General features: G+C 43.2%; 1 protein-coding gene across 3 annotated transcripts in view; it reads left to right on the top strand.

Moving 5' to 3' along the window:
• The window catches only part of ydjc (YdjC chitooligosaccharide deacetylase homolog), a 62,295-nt gene that overhangs the window by 29,709 nt on the left and 8,065 nt on the right, over positions 1-24,521 (top strand). The window contains exons 3-6 of one of the 3 annotated variants that reach the window (XM_085908999.1): positions 10,015-10,174; positions 12,065-12,113; positions 12,203-12,253; positions 14,926-14,980. In XM_085908999.1, the coding sequence (XP_085765125.1) occupies positions 10,015-10,174; positions 12,065-12,113; positions 12,203-12,253; positions 14,926-14,980 (315 nt within the window). Of the gene's footprint in view, positions 1-10,014; positions 10,175-12,064; positions 12,165-12,202; positions 12,254-14,802; positions 14,981-24,521 lie in introns of all 3 variants that reach the window. The other 2 variants (XM_085908996.1, XM_085908997.1) reach the window with 2 other exon arrangements.

The following is a 24,521-nucleotide window of genomic DNA, read 5'->3' as shown; positions in this document are numbered from 1 at the left end:
CGAGCCATTTTCCCGAGTGGGTTCGAATCTCACATTATCTTCTATCATCTTATCATTACACATTAGCGCGCTTCTACCATTTTGTCCTTTATTAAGCAAATTCCAGCGCTTTAATACACTGTTTAGCTCAGTAGGTAAAGCATCAGACTCCTAACTTCATTGTTGTGGGTTCGAGCCCCGCACTGGGCAACTTTCTCAACATCCACTTTTATCATGATTTTTTTACCTCATTAATTTTAACACATCATTATTAACGGGGCACTTCATTCATATTCATTTTATTTCTCATCATTTATCATCATTCCAGCGCATCAGTAGTAAGACACTGTTTAGCACAGTAGTTAGAGCATTAGGCTCCTAACCTCATGGTTTTGAGCCCCGCATTGGGCAACTTTCTCAATATCCACTTTAATCGTGATTTTTTTACCGAACTCATCTTTATCATCATTTTATTAACGGGGCACTTCATAATTTTTTATTCATTTATTCATTTTATGTCTCATCATTTATCATTTTGTTTCCCAAACTCAATTTTCCCGCTTTATATTTTAACACATCATTTTACCAATTTTTTATTCAACATCATTTATCATAATTAATTAACCATTTTCATTTCTCCTTTATTTAACATATTATTTTCCCAAACTCATTTTTCCTGCTTTTCATTTTAACACATCATTTTACCCATTTAATTTATTCAACATCATTTCTCATTAATTCGCCATTTTAAATGTTTCCCTTTTTTTCATTTTACGTAAAAAGTAGAATAACAATAGTGTGAAGTGTCTTCGCCTTCACACTCAATTTCTCCAGGAATTGCAATTTCTAGTTATTATTCTACTGTTGCGTGTTGTGCGGGATGTCCGTTGTTGAGCCAGGAAAGCAAAGGTGTGGAGTTTAGAGTTGGTTCTTTATTGGCAAGATTTTGGGTTGTTTAATGGCGGCCAATACACACGGCACGGCAGCAGATGAAACAACAGCTTCTGTCTCCAGGTCAGCTTCTTTTATAATGCCCGGAAAGGTGGGAACTTGTCACATGACCATTTTGTACCTGAGTGTGTGTGCGCGTGTTTGCCTACGTGTGTGTGTTCATACAGTTGTGTGTTGTATTCGTGTTCTGATTGAGCAGTTATGTTTGCATAAAATAAAAGAATTGTACATATATGAGCATCATATTGTACAGAGATTGTCCACCCTAATAGAACATGTACACATTGCTGTTGCTCCCTCTTCAATCCCCCTTTTGACCTCAAAAGAGGTCAACAAAAACAGAGCACAAAAAAAACAACACTAAAAAAGTAAATGATAGGAGATATGTAGGGGATCGTGATGGGTCATACTTGTTAAAAAAAACAGCAAACAATGACAGCAGTGATTCCCAGTGAAGAGGAGGCTTTGCCTCAATATTCCAGTTCAATTTTAGTGTGTGAGTGAAAACCCTGCGGCAAGATGTTATAATGCAGGAAAAGTCTCACACGGACCCTCTACCTTAGGCGACCAGAGCGTCACCAATACCAACAGTTGAAGACAAAAAATTGCTCGTGATTGTTCAGCCGTTGGGGGCTTGGCACGCCCACTGGTGGAGGGTGAGCACAATTCTCACCCCCTTTGCAGCCCTGCTCCGTCCGTGGAGAACCTGGAAATGTCTGCCGCGCGGTCGTTGTCTTCAGTCTTCAGTGGGCCAGGGTAGACTACCTGGCCACCAAGGGGGAAGAGGATTATTCTGCCTCTGTTTGAACTGGGGGTGGGGACGCTGTCGATGGCGGATCTGGTTCCTTGCAGGAACCCTTGACTGGGGCGCACTGGGACCTTCAGCCAGAACGTTGGAGTGATCTGGACCTCGGTCTTTGCTTCCGTATCCGCAGTAGTTTGCTGAGCAAATCTTTTCTGCAACCTTTGCAGTCTTTTGAGATGTTCTTCTGCTCAAGTCAAGTTTATTTGTATAGCCCTAAATCACAAGCAGTCTCACAGGGCTTCACATAGACAATGCTCCTCTCATGACTGTGTGTTGAATTCTTACATGTCCTGTTAAGACTCCAAAAACAATTACATTTGACAAAACATTGAATCTTCCATTAGGCTAAATTATTCTACTCCCCCCCCCTTTTGACACATTCACGTAATGTGTCAATAGAGTTTTTGGGGAGCAGACGGGACCAGCAGGGTGTCCTGGACACATTATCATACTCATCCCGGCTGGACCAGATGGTCCTGTCTTGTCCAACCACAGGAAACGGGCCTTCTCCCACAACATGTAACTTCATGCTGGCCGTGAGCAGGTAGACATTGAAGTCCACCGGGCCTCAGTTACAGTCGTGCACATCCCAATGTCGTACATGCATTCCCTGCTTGTCCTCATTCATCCTCCCATCATCCTGTCTTAATCTCACTTGCTACCATGCCTTCAGCACACACCTGGAGCGGGTACGACTCAGCCACAACAAGGGACGCAAGAGGAGGGCCCGGCATGTTATACTGATTCATTCCAGCCTGGCCAGTACTGGGACGATCAATGCCGTTGTCCTCCACCCGCGCCAACCCAGCAAATGGCTAGCCGCAGAGCCCAGACCCCCGCACCTTCATCAGTCTTCCCCACAATCAAATTACAATATCAATCACCCCACCCACATTCCAACATCTGTGTAGACAATGGAACAGAAATTGAATTATGGCACGAATGTTGCCCACACGTCAGCAGAAGGCAGGGAGTGCCCACACAATTGCAGTGCATACACGTGTACCTTTTCATTAAAAAAATGTTATAATAATAAGAGTTTTAGAAACACGAGTGTTATACATTATTATAGAAAACTCGTTATCGTAATAAAATAGTTCGAAAAACATATTTACAGTATGTACACTTTTACCTTGTTTTTAAAATTGTTATTATATTAAAAGCCGTTCTAAAACGATATTTACAGTATGTGTTAAGAATTCTCCATGTTATTTATGTTATTCAGCCGTGCTTCGCTTTGAGGTAGGGTGCTTTATTTTGAAGGACGTTTTCAGGCGATATCATTTCAAATCATTAAATCTCCTGACTCCGGAAGTCAGTGAATGGAACTTATTGACAGTGAGGCTCCAATTATTTCACAGCCATAGTGCACCCTCATGCGGTTTAAAGTGAAAATAACATGTGAAGTGATCAACTATACTAGTAAGTAATGTGTTAATGATCAAGTAAAAATTTGTAAATAATTTCACATAAGTCGATCCACCCGAACTATGAAAAAAACTTGTGATTTATACTCCGAAAAATGCAGTATATAGATATATAAAAAGGATGAAAAATCTATCTTCGTCTAAACGGCGTTCTTGGCTCAAAGGCAGCGCACAGGGGCAAAGCCCTGACCGGAAGACCACTACTCTCGTTCGGAATGAACGTTTTATAGTCTGTACGTAGGTCGTATGCAAGTATTCTTCCATTAGGTCATATGTTGTCCTCATATGCTTTTAAAATAAACTGCAAGTGCATCTTGTCTGGGCCTCGAGATGACCTCTGGGTCAGGCTCATGAGTCATCCGCTGTCCTCCTCCAAATAGCATCTTGCCTGGCCCTCAACCAGATGGTGACCTCCGCCTGTCTAACGACCAAGCCCAAACACCGCCAGCCCTGACCGAACAACCAACCACTGACCACGATTCCGTCTTGCTCTTGGAACTCCACCCCCGATTTCCCCAATAAACAGCGTGTCGCATTTGGTTGTCCAGCTCGTTTTTTTCTGTCACAGAACGAACTACCAAATCACGACCAGCACGCCCGGAACCTCAGGTGGGAAATCCAGAGAGATTTGATGGCGACCCACACCGAGTCCGGCCATTTCTTTCAAGTGGCCACCGGTAAGGCCCTCCTATGGTGGACGTCCGAGTTCGACCACCAAACGCCCACCTGCACCTGAACATCTCCAAGTTGAAGAGCTGCAAAATTGCAGAGGACTTCTCCAAGGACCTTGAGAATAATCTAACTGATATGATGCACAATGATGGGCCAGCATAGAGGTCAACCTTCAGAGACGCCGTATACTCAACTGCCTCTGAACACATTGGACTTGCTGCCCAGCGTAACCAAAACTGGTTTGATGAAAACAAGGAAGCTGTGCTGCTCACAGAGAAACAACTCCTTCAAACGCATCAGAACGACCCATCCTCGTGACCCAAGAGGGATGCCTCCAGCAATGCAAAAAGGAAAATCCAGAAGTAACACAAGATGCAGAACAACTGGTTCAGCAACAAGGCAGATGAAATCAGGGCTATGCTGACAGCCACAATTCCAACCGTTTTTACGACGTGCTGAAGCAGATACTGGAGAGATGGGCTGAAAATTTCAACAACGTTCTCAACAGCCCAGCCTCAGTCAACGACGAAGCCATAGACCGCCTGCCTCAAGTAGAAGCCAACCTTGACCTGGACAACCTCACCACTGAAGAAATCAGGAAGACTGTCAAGCAACTCTCCTTTGGCAAAGCAACTGGATTCAACGCTATCCCTGCTGAAATGTAAAAGGCAGAAGGCCCTGCTATGATACAGAAACTGACTCTGCTATTCCGGTCCATGTGGCATGAGAAAAAGGTCCCACAACAGTTCAGGGATGCCAGTGTCGCCCACAACGTAGTGTATGGTGCGCATTTTCCAGTAGTGACTAGCAAATGCGCTACTTCGCAGGTTTATAAGTGACAGGAGAATGGCATTTAAATACACGCTGATAGCGCAGTGTGTGCCTCTGAGCAATGTGCGTCACTGCGGACAAGCGTGGGAAGCGCGGCAGCCAGCCTGTCATGCTCGAGGTAGGACAACCATGTGGAGCACAAAGCGTTTATTTGGGGAATGTGAAAAGGGGGAAAGGGAGGCTGGAACGCCAGCAGAGCAGGTGCACAAGGCAACTGACAGGGAGCTTGCGTCATGCGTTGCGGTGGCATCTCGTTACAGGAATCAGGTGTTGAGCCAAGACAACCAACCAGGTGTATCGCTACCCAGCGGATTAGGCAAATGTGAATTTGGTGGCAAGTGTACGTGTGTCAAAGCAGACAAAACGGCGAGGATGGATCAGCGAATGGCATCTATATACAGTACACGCCCAAATCAGCGGGTACCACGGGACAGGTGGTGGCGTTCAGCGCCATTAGCACATGCATTCGGTATTGGTGATGCGCGCTCCTGAGGTTTAGCGCAGAGGGCGTATCAGCTGGCCAGCAGGCCGAGAGTGAAGACGTGACACAACCAGGGATGAGAATGTCAAATGTGAAAAAGCACTGAAAAGTAGCGGGGGGGATTTGTTCTTTAACAAAATCATGACAATTGCCTAAAACTAGCTTACACGTAACATCATGTTACTTTCTAAACCCACATGCTTGTAAAAGTACAAATGTAGGTTTGTGTTTTTTGTTTCGATGTGCTCCTTTAATGTTCCTAGTGCCGCGACCTCTCTAGCTGATCATATCTTGACAGAGAATACACAAAACCTAAAGGGGATGCTCGCTAGTCGCGGAGGCTAACATTGCCCGGCCAGCTGGCCGGCCGCTCCTCCCCATATAAAAAAATATTTTCTCAACAAATTTACACAATTCACGAAAATGATACTTTCAAAGAAAAAAAAGCACGGAAATCCGCGGATCCGTGGAAAATTCTCATACCTGCACAACCTTCCAGTGGACACTGTCAAACCTGAAAACCACAACAAGCTAGAAATAAAAATGAAAAATTACAAAAAAATATTAAAAAGGGGTTTTTATTTAATTTTTTTATTTTCACTATACCTTAGCTTTGCCTTTTGGCTCAGCTCTCTCTTCACCACGTTGGACCGGTACAGGGTCCGCACGACAGACGATCCCCTGTCGATCTCACGCTCCATCCTGCCCTCACTCGTGGACAAGACACCAAGATACTTGAACTCCATTTGGGGCAGGATCTCATCCCCAATCCGGAGAGGGCATTCCACCCTTTTCCGACTGAGGACCATGGACTCAGATTTGGAGATGCTGATCCTCATCTCGACTGCTTCACACTCCAGTGAGAGCTGGAGATCACGGCTTGAAGAATCCAACAGCACCACGTCGTCTGCAAAAAGCAGAGACGCAATGCTGAGGTCCCCAAACCGGACAACCTCAACACCTTGGCTGCGCCTAGAAATTTTGTCCATAATGTTATGAACAGAATCGGTGACAAAAGGCAGCCTTGGCGGAGACCAACCCTCACTGGGAACGAATCCCACTTACTGCTGGAAATGCGGACCAAACTCTGGCATCGATGATACATAGGAGCCCTTATCAGTTGGTTAGGCACCCCGTACTCACAGACCCTCCACAGAACTTCCCGAGGGACATGGCTGATCGCGTTCTCCAAGTCCACAACACACTTGGACTGGTTGAATGAACTTCCATGCACCCTTGAGGATCCTGCCGAGGGTATAGAGCTGGTCAAGACACCACGGCCAGGACAAAAACCACACTGCTCCTCCTGAATCCGAGATTCGACCTCCCGATGGACCCTTCTCTCCAGCACCCCTGAATACCCCTTACCAGTTAGGCCAAGGAGTGTGATTTCTCTGTAGTTGGAATACACCCTCTGATCCCCCTTCTTAAAGAGGGGAACAGGGATGAGAATTTTCCGTGGTTTTTTTCGTCAAAAGTATCATTTTCGTGAATTGTGTAAATCCGTTGAGAAAATGTTGTTTTTATTTGGGTTCAGTGAAGCAGCCGGCCAGCTGTTCGAGAGCAATGTCAATGTTACCCTCAGCAACTCTCAAGCATTTGCCCGCTGCGATGGCATCTTGCGGATATCGGCTTGCCTCTGTAAACCTAACTGACAGCAGTGATGCGACAACATCCGCCATATTTTCGGCAGCATTTTGGCGCTACTTTCGTCACATCATTTCCACTTGTTAACTTAACTTACGCGGACAACTAAGTGTTTTTACACGGCTACAATGTGCATTTGTGATTGGGTTTTCATCACTTGTAGACAAGTTATTTAGTTGGATCTAGGGCCTACTCAGCAAATACACACACACATAATTACACACACACACACACATATATATATATATATATATATATATATATATATATATATATATATATATATATATATATATATATATATATATATGTATATATATATATGTGTATATGTGTGTGTGTATTTGCAGTATATATATATATATATATATATATATATATATCCATCCATCCATCCATTTTCTGAACCGCTTAGTCCACAGGGGTCACGGGCGTGCTATCCCAGCCGTCATCGGGCAGTAGGCGGGGGACACCCTGAACTGGTTGCCAACCAATCGCAGGGCACACAGAGACGAACAACCATTCGCACTCGCACTCGCGCCTAGGGATAATTTGGAGTGCTCAATCGGCCTATCAAGCATGTTTTTGGGATGTGGGAGGAAACCGGAGTGCCTGGAGAAAACCCACACAGACACGGGGAGAACATGCAAACTCCACACAGGGAGGGCGGGAGATGGAATCGAACCCGCACCCTCCTAACTGTGAGGCGGACGTGCTACCCACTGCCCCACCGAGCCTCCTTATATATACGTGTCAATTGCCTAAAACTAACTTGTAAAAGTAAAAATTTGCACATAGGCAAAGGCCCGGCCACTATATATATATATATATATATATATATATATATATATATATATATATATATATATACCGTAATTTTGGTATATACCGTAATTTTGGTCTATAAGTCGTGTTTTTTTTCCTAGTTTGGGTGGGGGGCCGACATACTCAGGAGCGACTTATATGTGAATTTCTTCACAAATTTTCAAAATTCAAAAATCCGCGATGTAGTGAAACCGAGCTAAACGAACCGCAACGTAGCAAGGGATTACTGTCGTTTGAACAGCAAGCGACGTCAGCATCGCAGCGGTTATTTACATAAGGACAAAGGATTCGATCACGGGATGACTAAGATGACGAAGGGCCCCACGTTTGAAGGGTTTAATTATTTGAAGTGACACAAGGTTTGAAAAACGTATTTATGTTATCGTTATTTGATATATTTTATTTCGTGTCGCAACTTGTATATGTTTTTATCGTTACAGTTCAGTAGTTGCTGGCTCGTTGAACGCTTGTTTTGTTAAATAAAGAGCCGTTTACCAAGCCCACGTCTGTCCTGGTGCTTTGTTAACGCTACAATATAATTATATACTAGATCTGTGCGGTGTGCGCGCAGCGGCACGGCGCATATGCGGCATTGTTTGCATGAAGGACGATCGATGGATTTAATGAATCCATTAATGGTTTAATAAAACCACGTTTATTAAACCATGGTTTACACAAATGGTTTGATAAACGTGTTATTTATTTAATACTTATTTGAATAACTCTGAATGTTACGTCAGGCCCGTTCTCAGCTCCTCGTTTGTGTATATGTCACGTTAGCATACCGTATCGTTTAGCCTGTTGTTGCTGGTTCATGTCTGTTCTTGGTGTTGGATTTTGACAAATAAATTTGCCCCAAAAGTGCGACTTATACTCCGGTGCGACTTATATATGATTTTTTCACTTTATAGTGCATTTTATGGCTGGTGCAACCTATACTCCGAAGCGACTTATGGTCTGAAAAATACGGTATATATATATATGTGTGTGTGTGTGTGTGTGTGTGTGTGTGTGTGTGTGTGTGTGTGTGTGTGTGTGTGTGTGTGTGTGTGTGTGTGTATATATATATATATGTATATATATATATATATTTTAATGCATAATAAAACCCAAAAGCAATTAGAGAATAGAATTTCTGAAGAGAGCGCAGGTGAAGACTCATAGTCTGAATTAAAATTTGTGGAATATTGTGGAAGATTAGGAGGATTGAGCGGATTAGTTTAAAGTTGGAACGGCATGAATCAGCCAAGAAATTAGATGGGAAAAACTGAATGAGTCCAAATATTTATGGGTCTTGTAATGGGGACAATGTAGAATATTTGGTGAGGGTAAATTCTTGGAATCAGAAGGCATAAACTGTATCGTTTGACAGAATGAGAAGTGAGATTTTGGCAAATTGAATGGCAAAAAAGTGCAAGAAATGAAATAGATGAATAAAGTCAATGGCGTAGAAGAGTGTTTCCCAAAATGTTTTCATCCACGGCACACCTTTTCATTGGAAAAAAATCTCGGGGCACACCACTAACAAAAATCTGTTTGGCATTACACCAGCTTCTATAATTAAATTTGTTATATTACGAAAGACGTTGTCAACATGCTATATAAATAAAGTCCTACTCCTATGTATGTATATATAGAGAAAGTGGAATAATTGAATACAAATAAATAAATACACTAGATTTTTGAAATTGTATTTTTTTTAATAAAAGTGAGTTTTTTTAAATAGGTTTTAAACAGTGTAAGGAATAAACTATTGAAAGTGATTGTGATTAAAATCCAAAATAATCAACTTGACTAACTGTTTTAGACTAGCCCTATAAATATTGTGACGATATGAACAAAGTCACGTTTAAAGACACTGCTGTTCTGGCATGGCAGCTCAGTGGTGATCACAGTCAAGGTGTCACAACTTGACTGAGTATTTTATGTTGGTGGAAGTGAACAATCCAGGTTCTCCGGTTTAACTCCATGTTGGGATTTCCATCAGTATGCAAACGCACCACGGTCATCAGAGCGTCACTGTTATCAAATGCACACAGCAGCAAATTAAATATGTGCTGATGCAGAACAATCGGACTGACACAACATGAAATCTGAAGATTCTCCGATTAGCCATGCATGCTCGATTAGTAAGTGGATGACCAGGCCTTGCGCTAACTGACCAGTGATTTGGCAATCCTATTTACAATGTGCTTCGTAACTATTATTGGAAATAGTTATCCCCACGGCACAGCCGAATATCTCTCATGGCACACCAGTGTGCCGTGGCACAGTGATTGGGAAACACTGGCGTTAACGTGTGTGAAGGCAGAAAGTTAAAAATAAATAAATAAATAAAAAGTTTAGTCTGAATTAACGATGAGGTTGAAAAAGAACTAATGGACTTTTTCTATCAGACACAGCATCCCAATTGGGCTCCATGCCAACCTATCAGAAGGTATACCTGTGTGTCAGAGCCTCCGACAAGCCTCTACACTCGTCAACGAGCGTGGTTTCTTCCATGGAAAGATGGGCTTCCGTCAGGCACTGGAACGACATCAGCTAAGCATGGAACAGGTACTATGAGAAGCCTCACAAATGTATTTTCTTATTCATTCAGATAATTGTTCAACTGATGGTTGTTTAAATTCCAGCCATTTGTGGCAGAGCCAGCACCAGTACCAGCCATTTTGAGGATTTTGACCCATCTTTGAAGGCCTACAAAATATTGTGTTCTAGGGCCACATAAACTTACACAGGAATCATATTTTACTGTGTGTGGTAGGATAGAAGCACCGTTTACCAGCTCAGTGGCCTTGTGGTATGAGTGTCCGCCCTGAGACTGGGAGGTCGTGGGTTCGATGTTCGATGCCCGGCCAAGTCATACCAAAAAGACTATAAAATAATGGAACCCGATGCCTCCCTGCTTGACACTCAGCATTAAGGGTTGGATTGGGGATGCTGTGAGGAGCTGCACCCCACAGTCATTATTAATGCTCAATGTATAGCTTTTACTATAGCTTACTATGTAAGATCGTCTGAGGACGACCGAGAGAGACACGCAGAATAAGTAACATGTTATTCAACAATCAAATACATGGTAAGATATTTTTTACATGTTTTTTTGTTTATTTAGTTGGTCGGTCAGTCATCTGTCACACACAAAGGTCTGAGTGGGGGATCGGTGGAACCCTCATTTTGCCCACAAAGCGGCATAGTGTGTGTGTGTTTTGTGTGTTGTATGGGTTTTGAAAATGTCATGATGCTCCAAATATACTTAGCAATTCACACACAGGATTGAATATTTACTAATAAATCCACACAAGAAAAAAAAACGTGATAATCACAAATGTAATTTGTAGATTGGAAAAACATGTGATACTCACAATTATATTTGTTAAACACATAAAAATTGCGGACGTATTTGTGTGAATAATTTTGACACAAATCTCTTCTCATAGTTTTAGTTATGGTAGAAATTAACAAGCAGATACGACGTCTATTTGCACCATGATATCAATATGCATCACCGTTTCAGTCGGGCCATTTAAATGAGCAAGCACCTCTGTTCATTAAGGCATGTTTCATTAATTCCAATTGTTTCAGAAACACAAATTCTAACATTAACTCAAATATTGACTGCATATAAACGTATCATCTTTAAAAAAAAAAATGAAGAATGCATAAAAACTTGGTCCTGGTTCTTCAACAGGCAATCACTTCTTGCTCCTCTACCATCCATGTAAGAGATAGTCAACCGGTGGTCCCTGTAGGTTGAGGACTAGTAGTCCGTGGAGGTATTGAAGGTGGTCCGTGAAATTGGAAATGGAAAATCCATCAATTTTCTGTACCGCTTGTCCCAGCAGTCATCCGGCAGTAGGCGGGGGACACCCTGAAACGATTTTCTGCCAATCGCAAGGCACACAGAGACGAACAACCGTCCACACTCACTCGTATGGGCAAATTGGAGTGCTCAATTGGCCTACCAAGCATGTTTTTTGGATGTGGGAGGAAACCGGAGTACACGTAGAAAACCCATGCATGCTTGGGAAAAACATGCAAACTCCACAAAAGGAGGGCCGGAGGTGAAATCAAAACCACACCCTTTGAACTCTGCGGCAGAGGTGCTAACCAGTGCGTCACTGTGCCGCTAGAAATGGAAAATAATTGTAACAGTTTTAAAAATAAAATAGATTCATTATTTAGACTTGATTTATTTTCCAGCATTTTTTTTAATCGTATACCCATCCAAATTATGTCAAATGTCACCAAGATTCCCAAAGTAGACACACAGATGCAAATAAAAAGTCTGCATAGGTCTATCCACCTTCGGTGCAAAAAATAATAATATTGTTGCAAGTTGCTTCTTAGTTATAAGGGTAGTCAAAACCAGTTGAAAACCCCTGATCTAAGTGATTACCCAGTGTTTATACGTTTCCCACTTTAGTTTTCTATTTTTGTGGTAAGGTGGAGCTCGAGCTGAAGGACCAGATCAGGCTTTTCAGAGAACTGACAGGTCACCTGCCTTATCATATTGATGGACATCAACATGTCCATATCTTGCAAGGTAAGTCAAGTATTGACTTTGTTCTCATCTGTCTCTAGCTGCAACCAGTTCAGGGTGGTCTGCCTTCCGACTGAAGTCAGCTGGAGTAGGTACGTTCCAGCAACCCTCTGACCCTGAGCTGGATAAGCACTGTTGAAAATGGATGAAATTATAAGTTGCCTCTGTCACTTAAATTTTAAGAGAGGATTAATACTATTGTATAGCTGTTGCTGTCTCGCTCCGTTCATGGGGTCCTGTTGCACAGACACACAAATGTAGACTGGACGGTTATTCTAGCATCTGCTCTACAACAAAATAAATATAACAAATAACATAATGATTTAACATGAAGCTGAGATACATTGATCTCAGTACATACAAGTGCTATGTAAGTAAGATGGTAATGTTGCCTCTTTTTTTCTTCCAAACGGTTCTTCAGATTTTTTGTTGCTTAAATTAAAATAAAATTGCCCAATTTATTGATTGTAAAAGATCATGTGTATACCAATGCAAAAACTAGAGCTGTGAACACCAATAGACACTTTTGTACCCACTCATTTGCACCCACCCTCGTGTTAAATGCTACCATATATTGACTCAGCGCCATCTACAGGTTAACTCGAATACTGCATTTTTAAATGCATTGGATAGTAGATGTTTTATGCAGTTGCTCACAAAATATCAAGCTTGGGAATGATTTTTGAGGCATAATCGCCAGCAGATGTCAACAGTGCCTTGTACTAGAGCCAACAGAGTTAGGTTAACCCCATATTGCAGACGTGGTCTAGTTATGGGAAGTTATAAAGGAAATTATACAGTGCGATTACAAAATAGCGCATAAGAGGCAGAGACATTCTTCTGACTTAAAGCTTACATATCACGTCTATAAATTCTTCCGTTTTACTCATTCACTTGTGGTCTATATAAAGTGGAACAGCGATGCTTTTGTCTGAATTCCCCGTTTAGATAGCACAGATCCCTCTAAGGCAGGGGTGTCCAAACTTTTTGCAAGGAGGGCCAGATTTGATAAAGTGAAGGGGCCCGGGGGCCAGTAGTTTTTTCGGACATTTTTTTAACTACAATTTCATCCAAATAAACACTGTTATAAAACAAATTTCATTCTCCCAATTGTCTTTATTTTTTAAATGACAAAATAACCAAATATAAGCCACTCAGGCAGATGTGAACAACTCTAAAAACACAAATTCTGCCTTTCATTCATATCTGAAGAGTCCGATAACATTGAACAAACTGTATGAAATACCTTAAATTTACATTATTTTCACCTCATGAACATTTTAAACAGGAGTTATAAGTAATACATAAAATACGATAACATTGAACAAACTGTATGAACTGTATGTATGAGTTTAAAATTATTTTCGCCTCATGAACATTTCACACAGGGTTCACGCAGCCGGTTCGCGCGTACCCTTTTTACAACGGGTTTATTTCCGCATTTGACTTGCGCATGCTCCGCATAGCAGGACAGCTGGAGTCATGTTCTCGCTGTGAAATCACGCCGGGTCGCGCGAGATTACATTTCTGCGGCATAAATATAAAATAGCTTTGGTACGTGTGTATTAAAGCGCTGGTCAACAATGGCGGCGGGCCACATACTAAAGATTTTATCACAGAGGCTGCGGGCCTGATGAAATTTGACCACGGGCCGCAATTGGCCCGTGGGCCGGACTTTGGACATCCCTGCTCTAAGGTGTGGCTCAGAGCAAGCCATTTTGGTGCGGTCTTTTTAAATCTAAATGACATACTTCACACCCCACTCCCTCCAGGCCGCGAAATATACGCCCCCCTTTCCGGTCAGTCGTATTTGTAGTTTTTTAGCCAAGGTAGCGTTTACTTGCGCCGCAAACCTTGTGATTGATTAAAAGATGTCAACGGCAGAAGACTTGTCCATGCATACATAACACATCACAAAATAAATCCCCTCACAATATTTATCAACATGTCATTTAAACAAGCACTGCAGTCAAGTTAACCAGTAAGCTAATGCTAGCATTTATTTATTTTATTTATTGTTATTCCATATGTGGTATAACTGGATCTACTACATATTTGCTCAGAAGAGTGTTTACGCCATCATGTTGCAAAAGCATGACTTCCGTGAGTCCTGAATACAATGTTTTGAAAATCAGTCATTAACAAATATTGATATTTTGACATTTATACTGTTTTACATATTACGGAAAGAAAAGGAAGGAAAATCATCATTCATGGCTCTTCTGGTGTTCAGAAAAGTTTATTTCGGAACCCTGATTTGAAAATTAATATTTATCTTTTCACATACCCGTTATATATTTAGGTAGAACAGTCGTCATTCGTGGCTATTTTCTCTGGTGGTTTTAGGAACAATTTTCCAACTTTTTCAGTGCCCTCTGTTGATATACAATGAAACTTGTCACCCAGCAGGTGCAATGCCATTCATATAACAGTTGTCATAATGACAGAGGTTTTAGAAACAAAAGCAACCCAAAATTAGGTGACCACTTCGAGGTCTTAATTGAGGGAACCCCCTGAATACTGTGCAGAACCTTTAGATCAGCACAACCAGAAGTACTTTCATGCCTCTTTAGTTAATTGTCGATGCTTGCCTGTGAAACGATATTGTCTATTGATATTCATTTATGAACTTGTGTTGCAGAGGTACGCGAGGTGTTTGCACAGGTCCTGTCAGATCACAGAATTCCATATACTCGTGTTCCAGTGGAACCAGGTTTACACAGCTGCCAATGGCTGCCAGCACATCTTAAAGGTTTCTACGCACAGGTGGAGAAAGACGCTCTTGACTCCATCCCTGTTTTCAGGCGTTATGGAATAAGGTGTGTGTGTGAGGGTTTCATTTAGGTGGTGCATGACTCTCCTCGACCAACCTAAATTCATTCATGTCTATGTTCTTCATTCACCATAAACTTTCATCTTACATAAACCCCACCACATAGCTTTCCTAAAAAATAAATAAATCCATCCATTTTCTAGACTGCTGTTATTACTATTCTCTAACAGGGATGGTACCATTTCACGTTTGGACCGGTACACTATTGATACCAGGTACCTGAGTATCGATACAAGTACATTTGTTTTTGCATGCGTGCAGTTTTCATAGGGGTAGGTGATATTACAAAAACAGAATATCATGGGGGGGGTTTTTATTATAAAGAAACTTTTGGATTTTATCATTATTATTTTTTTCAAGAAATAGAAATTACAATACATAGAACTATTAAACAAATGCACGTACTGTTCATTATCCATCCATTTTCTTAACTCCTTATATAGCACGAGGGTCACGGGCTTACTGGAGCCTATCCCAGCTGACTTCGGGCAGTTGGTAGGGGACATCCTGGACTGGTTACCAGCCAATCGCAGGGCACACAGAGACAACAACCATCTGCACTCACTCTCATACCTACGGGCAATTTGAAGTGATCAATTAGCCTACCATGCATCCATCCATCCATCTTCCGCTTATCCAGGGTCGAGTTGCCGGGGCAGCAGCTTTTGGAGGGACTCCCAGACTTCCCTCTCCCCAGCCACTTCATCCAGCTCATCCTGGGAGATCCTTAGGCGTTCCCAGGCCAGCTGAGAGACATAGTCTCTCCAGCGCGTCCTGGGTCGTCCATGGGGTCTCCTGCTGGTGGGACATGCCCGGAACACCTCACCAGGCAGGCGTCCAGGAGGCATCCTGATGAGGTGCCCGAACCACCTCATCTGGCTCCTCTCAACGTGTAGGAGCAACGGCTCTACTCCGAGTCTCTCCCGGATGACCAAGCTTCTCACCCTATCTTTAAGGGTACACTCTGCGGAGGAAACTCATTTCGGCTGCTTGTGTCCTGGATCTCGTTCGTTCGACCCATAGCTCGTGACCATAGGTGAGGGTAGAAGCATAGATCGACCGGTAAATTGAGAGCTTCGCCTTTTGGCTCAGCTCTCTCGTCATCACGACAGACTGGTACGGAGTCCCCATTACTGCCGATGCTGCACCGACCCGCCTGACACCATGCATGTTTTTGGAATGTGGAAGGAAACTGGAGTACCCAGAGGAAACACACAAAGGCACATGGAGAAGATGCAAACTCAACGCAGGGAGGCCAGAGCCGGAATCGAACCCGAAACCTCTGCTCTATGAAACAGATGTGCTCACCAGTGCTTCTCTGTCCCGCCTCATTCATTGTTAATTTGTGATAATGAATAGAGTAATAAATACCTTTTGTGTAGAAAAATACAAATTACAAAGCAGCTAGATATCTGAGAAAGTTTCGTTTTCAAGAAGTCTAATACAATCAAAATTTCAAATACCGTATTTTTCGGACTAAAAGTTACTTCGGTGTACAAGTCACATCAACCATAAAATGCACCATAAAGGGGAAAAAAACAGATATAAGTCGCACCAGAGTTTAAGTCGCATTTTGGGGGAAATTTATTTGACAAAATCCAACACCAAGAGCAGACATGAACCAGCAACAACAGGCTAAACGATACGGTATGCTAACGTGACATATACACAAACGAGGAGCTGAGAACGGGCCTGGCGTAACATTATCAGTGATTCAAATAACTATAACATAAAGAACACGTTTCTCAAACCATCTGTGTCACTCCAAGTCATTAAATCCATCAAATTCTTCGTCCTTTGTGAAAACAACGCCGCGTGTACGGCACGCCACTGATGTCGGACTCGTCGTCAGTTGCAGTTCAAATTATTCCACAGAGATTCAAGAGTTCTTTTATTCACCATGTTTGAGCGTGCCAAACAAGGAATTTGACTTCGGTACATCACAGCCTCTGTTCAACATTTAGGTGTCTAACAACACTCGGGACATGTGAAAAAAGACAAATATTCTCAAACATCCCCTGATCTTAAACCCCCAGGAGGGCAAGGGAAATGAGAAACCTTGAGAAGAGACCACAGATGGGAGGGTCCCTCTTCCAGGATGACCAGGCTGCAATGGATGCAGAGAGGACACATAGTACAACAGTGTAGACAATTCACAAAAGGTGTGGAGATAAAGGTGTAATTGCACAGCAATGACTTCTGAGACTCTAAGAGTGGTGTGAGTTCATTAGAGCAACAGCCTGGGGGAAGGAGCTGTCTCTGTGTCTGCTGGTTTTGACCTACAGAGCTCTATAACGCCGTCCGGAGGGGAGTAGTTGAAACGGACTGCAACCTGGGTGAGAAGGGTCTGTAGAGATGTTATTTGCACGTTTCTTGATCCTGGACAGGGTGTCTTGGATGGATGGGAGATTTATTCCAATTATCTTTTCAACAGTCCTGATTGTCCGTTGCAGTCTGTGCTTGTCTTGTTTGGAGGCCGATCCAAACCAGACAGTGATGGAGGTGCAGAAAACCGACTGGATGATGGCAGTGTAGAAGGTCTTCAGCAGCTCTCGCGGCAGGTTGAACTTCTTGAGCTGTCTCAGGAAGTACAGCCTTCCGGACAGAGTCTATGTGGCCGGTCCATTTCAGGTCCGGAGAGATTGTGGTTCCCAGGAACTTGAAGGTCTCTGTGGAGAGAATAGCATTACTGCGGTTAGTGAGGGGTGAAAGTGGTGAAGGGTCTCGCCTGAAGTCCACTGTCATCTCCACGGTCTTGAGCGGGTTCAGCTCCAGGTGTTTTGGGCTGCACCAGTGCACCAGCTGCTACACCTGTCTGTACGCAGTCCCAGATCAGTCCGATGAGAGTGGTGTCGTCTGCATACTTCAGGAGCTTCACCGGAGAGTCACCTGAGGAGAAATCGTTGGTGTAGAGAGAGAAGAGCAGTGGGGGTCGCCAGTGTTGGTGGTACGGGTGTCTGATGTAATGGTGCCCAGCCTCACATGCTGTCTCCTGTTGGTCAGGAAGCTGGTGATCCACTGACAGGTGGAGGCAGGCACCGCGAGTTGGATGAGCTTCTGTTGGAGGATGTCAGGAGTGATGGTGTTCAACGCCAAGCTGAAGTCCACAAACAGGATCCTGGCTTACGTTCCTGGGGTGTCCAGGTGGTGCAGAATGTAGTGCAGTCCCATGTTGACCGCATCATCCACTGACCTGTTTGTCCAGTAGGCAAACTGGAGGGGGTCAAGCAGGGGGCCCGTGACATCCTTCAGGTGGTTCAGCACTATCCTCTCGAAAGATTTCATGACCACAGATGTCAGAGCGACAGGTCTATACTCATTCAAACCTGTGATGGCAGGCTTCTTGGCTACTGGAACGATGGTGGAGCTCTTGAAGCACGAGGGCACTTCATACAGCTCCAGGGAACGGTTGAAGATCCGTGCAAAGGTGAGTGCCAGCTGCTCAGCACATACTTTCAAGCAGGAAGGTGACACACCATCTGGGCCCGGTGCCTTCCTGATCTTTTGCCTCCGGAACATCTGGTGCACATCCTCCTCGCGGATCTGGAGTGCGGGCACGGCCTCTGCAGGAGAGAGAGTAGATGACAGTGGTGATGGAGGTGTGAACAGAGCGGTTGTGGGGGGAGGTGAGTGTGTAGATTGGGCTGCAGGAGGTCCTGTTGTTTGGGAGGGCCAATCAAACCTGCAGTAGAACCTGTTTAGCTGGTTAGCAAGCCTTGGGCTCTCCACAGGACGGGGGGTTCGTTTCTTGAAGCCCCTGATGCTCTGCAGACCTTTCCACACTGTCGAGGGATCAGGATTGGCAGAGAGGCATCTCCAGGCTCTCCCCGTAACCTCTCGGTTCAGTGTGTTTCTGGTCTGCTTAAACAGGTCCCGGTCGCCGCTCCTGTAGGCCTCCTCCTTGATTGATTTGTGCAGCCTCCTGAGGTTCGGTGTAAACCAAGGTTTGTCGCTGTTGTACGTGCAGAAGGTCTTAGTCTGCACACACAGATCCTCACAAAAACGGATGTATGATGTGACAGTGAGATGCAGGTTTGAAGTTGCAGCTTCAAAATCTCCCCAATCGGTGCAGTCAAAGCAGGCTTGGAGGTCCTGCCTTGACTCCACTGTCCATTTCCTCACAGTCCTCACCACAGGCTTAGAAGTTTTTAATTTCTGCCTGTAAGCCGGAATCAGATGAACTCGACAGTGGTCCGAGTGCACGGGCCACAGAGTGGTATGCATCCTTAATTACGGTGTAGCAGTGGTCCACTGTCTGTGCCCCTCTGATGGGACACGTTATGTGCTGTCTGTATCTGGGGAGTTCGTGTGCTAGGTTTGCCATGTTAAGATCACCCAGAACAATGATTAGTGAATTTGGAAGAACTTTCTCCATGTCTGTCACCTGGTCAGCCAGCATCTGCGTGGCTTCACTCGCACGTGCGTGTGGTGGAATGTAAACAGCCGCCATGACGATCAAGGAGAATTCCCAAGGTGAATAGAACGGCCGGCAGTTTATGAAGAGTGTTTCTAGGAGAGGGCTGCAAGACTCTTTCAACACCGTGACATCAGTACACCAACGTTCATTGATGTAGAAACAGAACACTACCTCCCTTTGATTTTCCGGAGAGGTCCGCGCTGCGATCTGCACGCATTAGCCGAAACCCAGCTAACTCCACAGCGTGGTGGGGGGTGCGTCCGCTGAGCCACGTCTCCCAAAGCACAGCGCGGCGGATCCGCCGAAGTCCATGTTCCCTGAAGTGAGGAGCAGCAGTCGGTCCATCTTGTTCGCCAGATGAATTAATGGTAGGGCAGAACAGAACCCTCTCTGTCTCAGCTTTACGAGGGCTCCAGCTCGTTTTCTGCATCGTTGTCGTGCTAGCTTGTGTAGCACCGCCGCTCCGGCTAAAATCTCAGACAACCAGTCTGAATCAGAGAGAACAGGAGAGAAAATACCAGAAGAAGACTGTCCGATGTTTAACAGCGCTTCTCTGGTAAAAGTGATCTGGGATGGACAGCACAGGACAGAAAACACACAAAATAAGACAAAGAAACGGAGAGTGACTCACCGAGGCGGCGATCCGCGGCCCCATCATGACGTCAGGCCCATATAACTAGATATAAACTATATATCAAATAACAATAATATAAACAACAATTTTATCGAACCATCCATGTTGCTCCAAATCATTAAATCCATTGGAATTTTCGTCTTTTGTGTAAACACCGGCGCTTCTAACCCCTTCTTGTCTGTTCGTTTTTACTCTTTGTGCTGTTTGATGTGCGTGTTGTGTACTGTCTAGTCACCGTGGGACGGTGGGAAACGTAATTTCGATCTCTTTGTGTGCCTGGCATGTGAAGAAATTGACAATAAAGTGCACTTTGACTTTGACTTTGGAAGTGTGTGTGGTGCGCCGCTGACATCAGTGGCAATTCAACTTATTCCACAGGCCCATATAACTATATATCAACTATATATCAAACAACAATTTTATCGAACCATCCGTGTCACTCCAAATCAATAAATCCATCGAAATCTTCGTCCTTGGTGTCACGTAAAAAAAAAAAAAAAACAGCTGTTGACTCCGGAACTCCATGCGCCGTTGATGTCAGCCTTGTCGTCAGTTGCGGCTCCAATTATTCCACAGATTTATGTACCGTAATTTCCGGACTATAAGCCGCGACTTTTTTCCAAAATTTTAAACCCTCCGGCTTATAGTCAGGTGCGGCTCATATAAGATTTTTTTTGTGATTTTTGTGATGACTTGATCACTTTTACACACTCGTAAAAAGGCTGTGGACCACTGTTATGCGGTATCTTGAAGAAAAAAACAACAAAAATACTATTTTGAAACACTACTATGGCTGCTGCTTATTCTGGCTGTGTTGCCTGTGACTATTATGAGCTTTAGTAGGAATGCACGCTAGGTGATCTGCGTCAAAGGGCTCTAAACCCTTTCTCTTACTCTGCCATGTGACTCAGAGATTACACAAAGCAGTGGCGCTGTTTGGACCATCTGCATTGTATTAAAACCCAATCAATCAGCATTTAAATTAAATTCTTCTGACATTTTGCTCACCAAAAACAAGTTGTAATGAATGTGAACTTTTAATGCATTTTATTCAGAAGGTTACTTTGAATCCTGAGGCTTAAATGGCGGCGCGGCGTATTTATGGATTTTTACGGCCTTCAGGGGGCGCTCTAGCAGGAAGCAAGAGCGAGACAGACGAAGAAGAGATAATGCGCCGAAGAAGACGCATGTCCATCCTCCAGGCGAATAGTGCCGTATAATTCACACAAGAAAGAAGAAGAGACAGAACGAGATCAAGACGGACATTACTGAAAGGAAGCTTTTATACACAAACCGGCATTATGGGGGACAAAAGAAATGCATATGATGCCGCTTTTAAGCTAAAGGCAGTTGATGTTGATGACAATGTGTTGCGTCACCCTTTCCTTTATTTTGTGGTCCCGTCTACTCTGGAGCTATACGTGTCGCTCGCTAGTTTAATGTAATTTTGCGCTTCGTGCATGAATAAGATGAGCATGAACAGACCCTTATCATGGAAAATGCTAGAAGAAATGCATAAAAGCGACAACAAAAGAGACTGAGAAAGTGTGTGGCGAAGCATACCTAATGCTATACTAATCGAACATTGAGGAGGGAGACTTCGATGGTTTCAGTGCACAGGAGGAAGATGAAGACGATGAAGCTCTTTATTTTACTTTTACTAGTATGTTTTTTAATCAGCCCTGTTAGTGCTGTGCTACCGTGTTGCTGCTGTGTTACCGCCGCGTCTCAGTGACTTTTACGGGTATGTTTTATTTAATCAAACCCTATTAGTGCTGTGTTACTTTCGTGTTGCTGCGGTATTACTACCGCGTCACAGGCAGTGTTTGGAAAGAAATGTTAAGGTATATTATTAAAAATTAAAAAAAAGCTTTCTGTGTCCAGTCTTTCTTTGTTAATAACTCGTGTGCACACTTACGTGTTGCTGCGGTACTACTGCTGCGTCACAGGCAATGTTTAGAAAGACATGTTAAAGTATGTTATTAAAACTTTAAAAAGGCTTTCTGTGTACTGTCTTTATTTTTTTTTTTTTTAAACTCGTGTGCAGGTGTGGCTTATAGTCCAGTGCGGCTTATGTAAAAAAAAGAAAGAAAAAAAAAATCCTCAAATTTTACCTGGTGCGGCTTGTAGTCCGCTGCGGTTTATAGTCCGGAAATTACGGTATATATTATAGTCACTCCCCGTATGCTGCCGATTGCGGCTGGGACTCCCTGGATGCTGCTGATTGCGGCGTGGACTCCCCGAATGCCGCCGATTGCGGCGCGGACTCCCCGAATGCTGCCGATTGCGGCACGGACTCCCCGAATGCCGCTGATTGCGGCTAGGACTCCCTGAATACCGTTGATTGCGGTGCCGACTCCCTGTATGCCGCAGATTGCGGCGGGGACTCCCCAATTACGGCGCAAACTCCCAGAATTCCGCTGATTGCGGCGCGGACTCCCACAATGCCGTCGATTGCAGCGCGGACTCCCCGAATGCCGCTGATTGCAATGCAAACTCCCCGAATGCCGCCAATTGCGACGCGGGCTCCCCATACGCCGCCAATTGCGGCTGGGACTCACACCCCTTCATTACCGTAATGAATGTCTGTCACCTGCTCCCTCTTGTTGTCTCATGTATTTAAACCCTGCCCGTGTGTTCCTCCTTGTTGTGTGAAGGCGAAGGCCTTCACACATATGTTATTCTACTCCTTTTACTTTATTATTGTGTGAAGGCGAATGGAGCTTTCAACTCTTCATATTCTTCAACGCTATTCCCCAAATTCCCACTTCCCAAAAATTCCGCATTTTCAAATTTGAAATTCCACCAAATTCCCCAAAATTCCGTTTTTCACCTCTAAATTCCACATTTTTCACCCGATTCAACCCATTCCAGCTTTCAACTCTTCATATTCTTCCACGCTATTCCCCAAATTCCCACTTCCCAAAAATTCCGCATTTTCAATTTTGAAATTCCACCAAATTCCCCCAAATTCCCTTTTTCACCTCTAGTTTCCACATTATTCAACCGAATCAACCCATTCCAGCTTTCAACTCTTCATATTCTTCCACGCTATTCCCCAAATTCCCACTTCCCAAAAATTCCGCATTTTCAAATTTGAAATTCCACCACATTCCACCAAATTCCACCAAATTCCCCAAAATTCCGTTTTTCACCTCTAAATTCTACGTTTCTCGAGAAATTCAACTCATTCCAAAATCATTCCACAGTATTCCCCCCAAAAAATATTCAGCTTCTTCGCCTTCACATGCAATTTCTCCAGAAATTGCAAATTCTAGTTAGTGTGAAGGCAAAGGCCTTCACACTTATGTTATTCTACTCCTTTCACTTTATTGTGTGAAGGCGAAGGCCTTCACACATATGTTATTCTACTCCATTCACTTTATTATTGTGTGAAGGCGAAGGCCTTCACACATATGTTATTCTACTCCATTCACTTTATTATTGTGTGAAGGCGAAGGCCTTCACACATATGTTATTCTACTCCATTCACTTTATTATTATTATTAGTGTTAAGGCGAAGTTGTTAATTGTTATTCTACTTTATTTTTCTTCTACTTATTATTATCCTACTTTATTCCTCCCACTTTTTTGACACCTAACTACTCCCACATGCTTTAACCGATTCACCCCATTCCAACTTTCACACGTTCCAAAAATTCACGGCATGACTGCTAGTATTTTATTTGTTCTTAACATTTACCGTTTTTGCATAATTAGCAAATTTGTGCCTTAAAATCCCCCATTCATTCTTAATGGCGCATTCAACACGAGCCATGATCTCGAGCGTGTTCGAATTTTGACATCTGACAACTTTTATCATGATTTCTTTCCTTAACTCATTTATTTAACTCTTTTATTTTTTATTTATTTATTTTTCATTCATTCATTTATTTATTCATTTAATTTTAATTTAAAAACATCATTTTACCAAACGGCATTTACCATTTTTATTTCTCGTTTAATAGCATCATTCCACCAAGGCAACACTAAGTCGCTGTTTAGCTCAGTAAGAAGAGAACGGCGCTTTAAACACGAGCCACGTTCGGGAGCGAGTTCAAATCCCAGTTGGCCATTACTTTTTATTCATTCATTCAATTTTAACACATCACTTTAATAATTATTTTCATCATCATCATTAATTTACCATTTTTATTTTATTTAATCATCATTATTAATTTACCATTTTTATTTCATTTAATCATTATTTCGAGTCCCACAATAGTGTGAAGTGCCTTCGCCTTCACACGCAATTTCTCCAGAAATTGCCAATTCTAGTTGTGTGAAGGCGAAGGCCTTCACACTTATGTTATTCTACTCCTTTTACTTTATTATTATTATTATATTTTATTCTCCGCGATTTCTGTCCTTCTTCTTCTACACAATTCAACCCATTCACTCCATTCCACTTTTCACGCATTCCAAATATTCCCGAGATGAGCGCTTCCATCTTTCTTATTCCGAAAATTCTCAGAT

The sequence above is a fragment of the Syngnathus leptorhynchus genome, chromosome 4 (genome assembly GCF_054491065.1).
Source record: "Syngnathus leptorhynchus isolate UIUO chromosome 4, UIUO_Slep, whole genome shotgun sequence".
Lineage (NCBI taxonomy): Eukaryota > Metazoa > Chordata > Actinopteri > Syngnathiformes > Syngnathidae > Syngnathus > Syngnathus leptorhynchus.
Note: the sequence above shows the minus strand (reverse complement) of the source record. Positions and strands in the feature narration are given on the sequence as shown.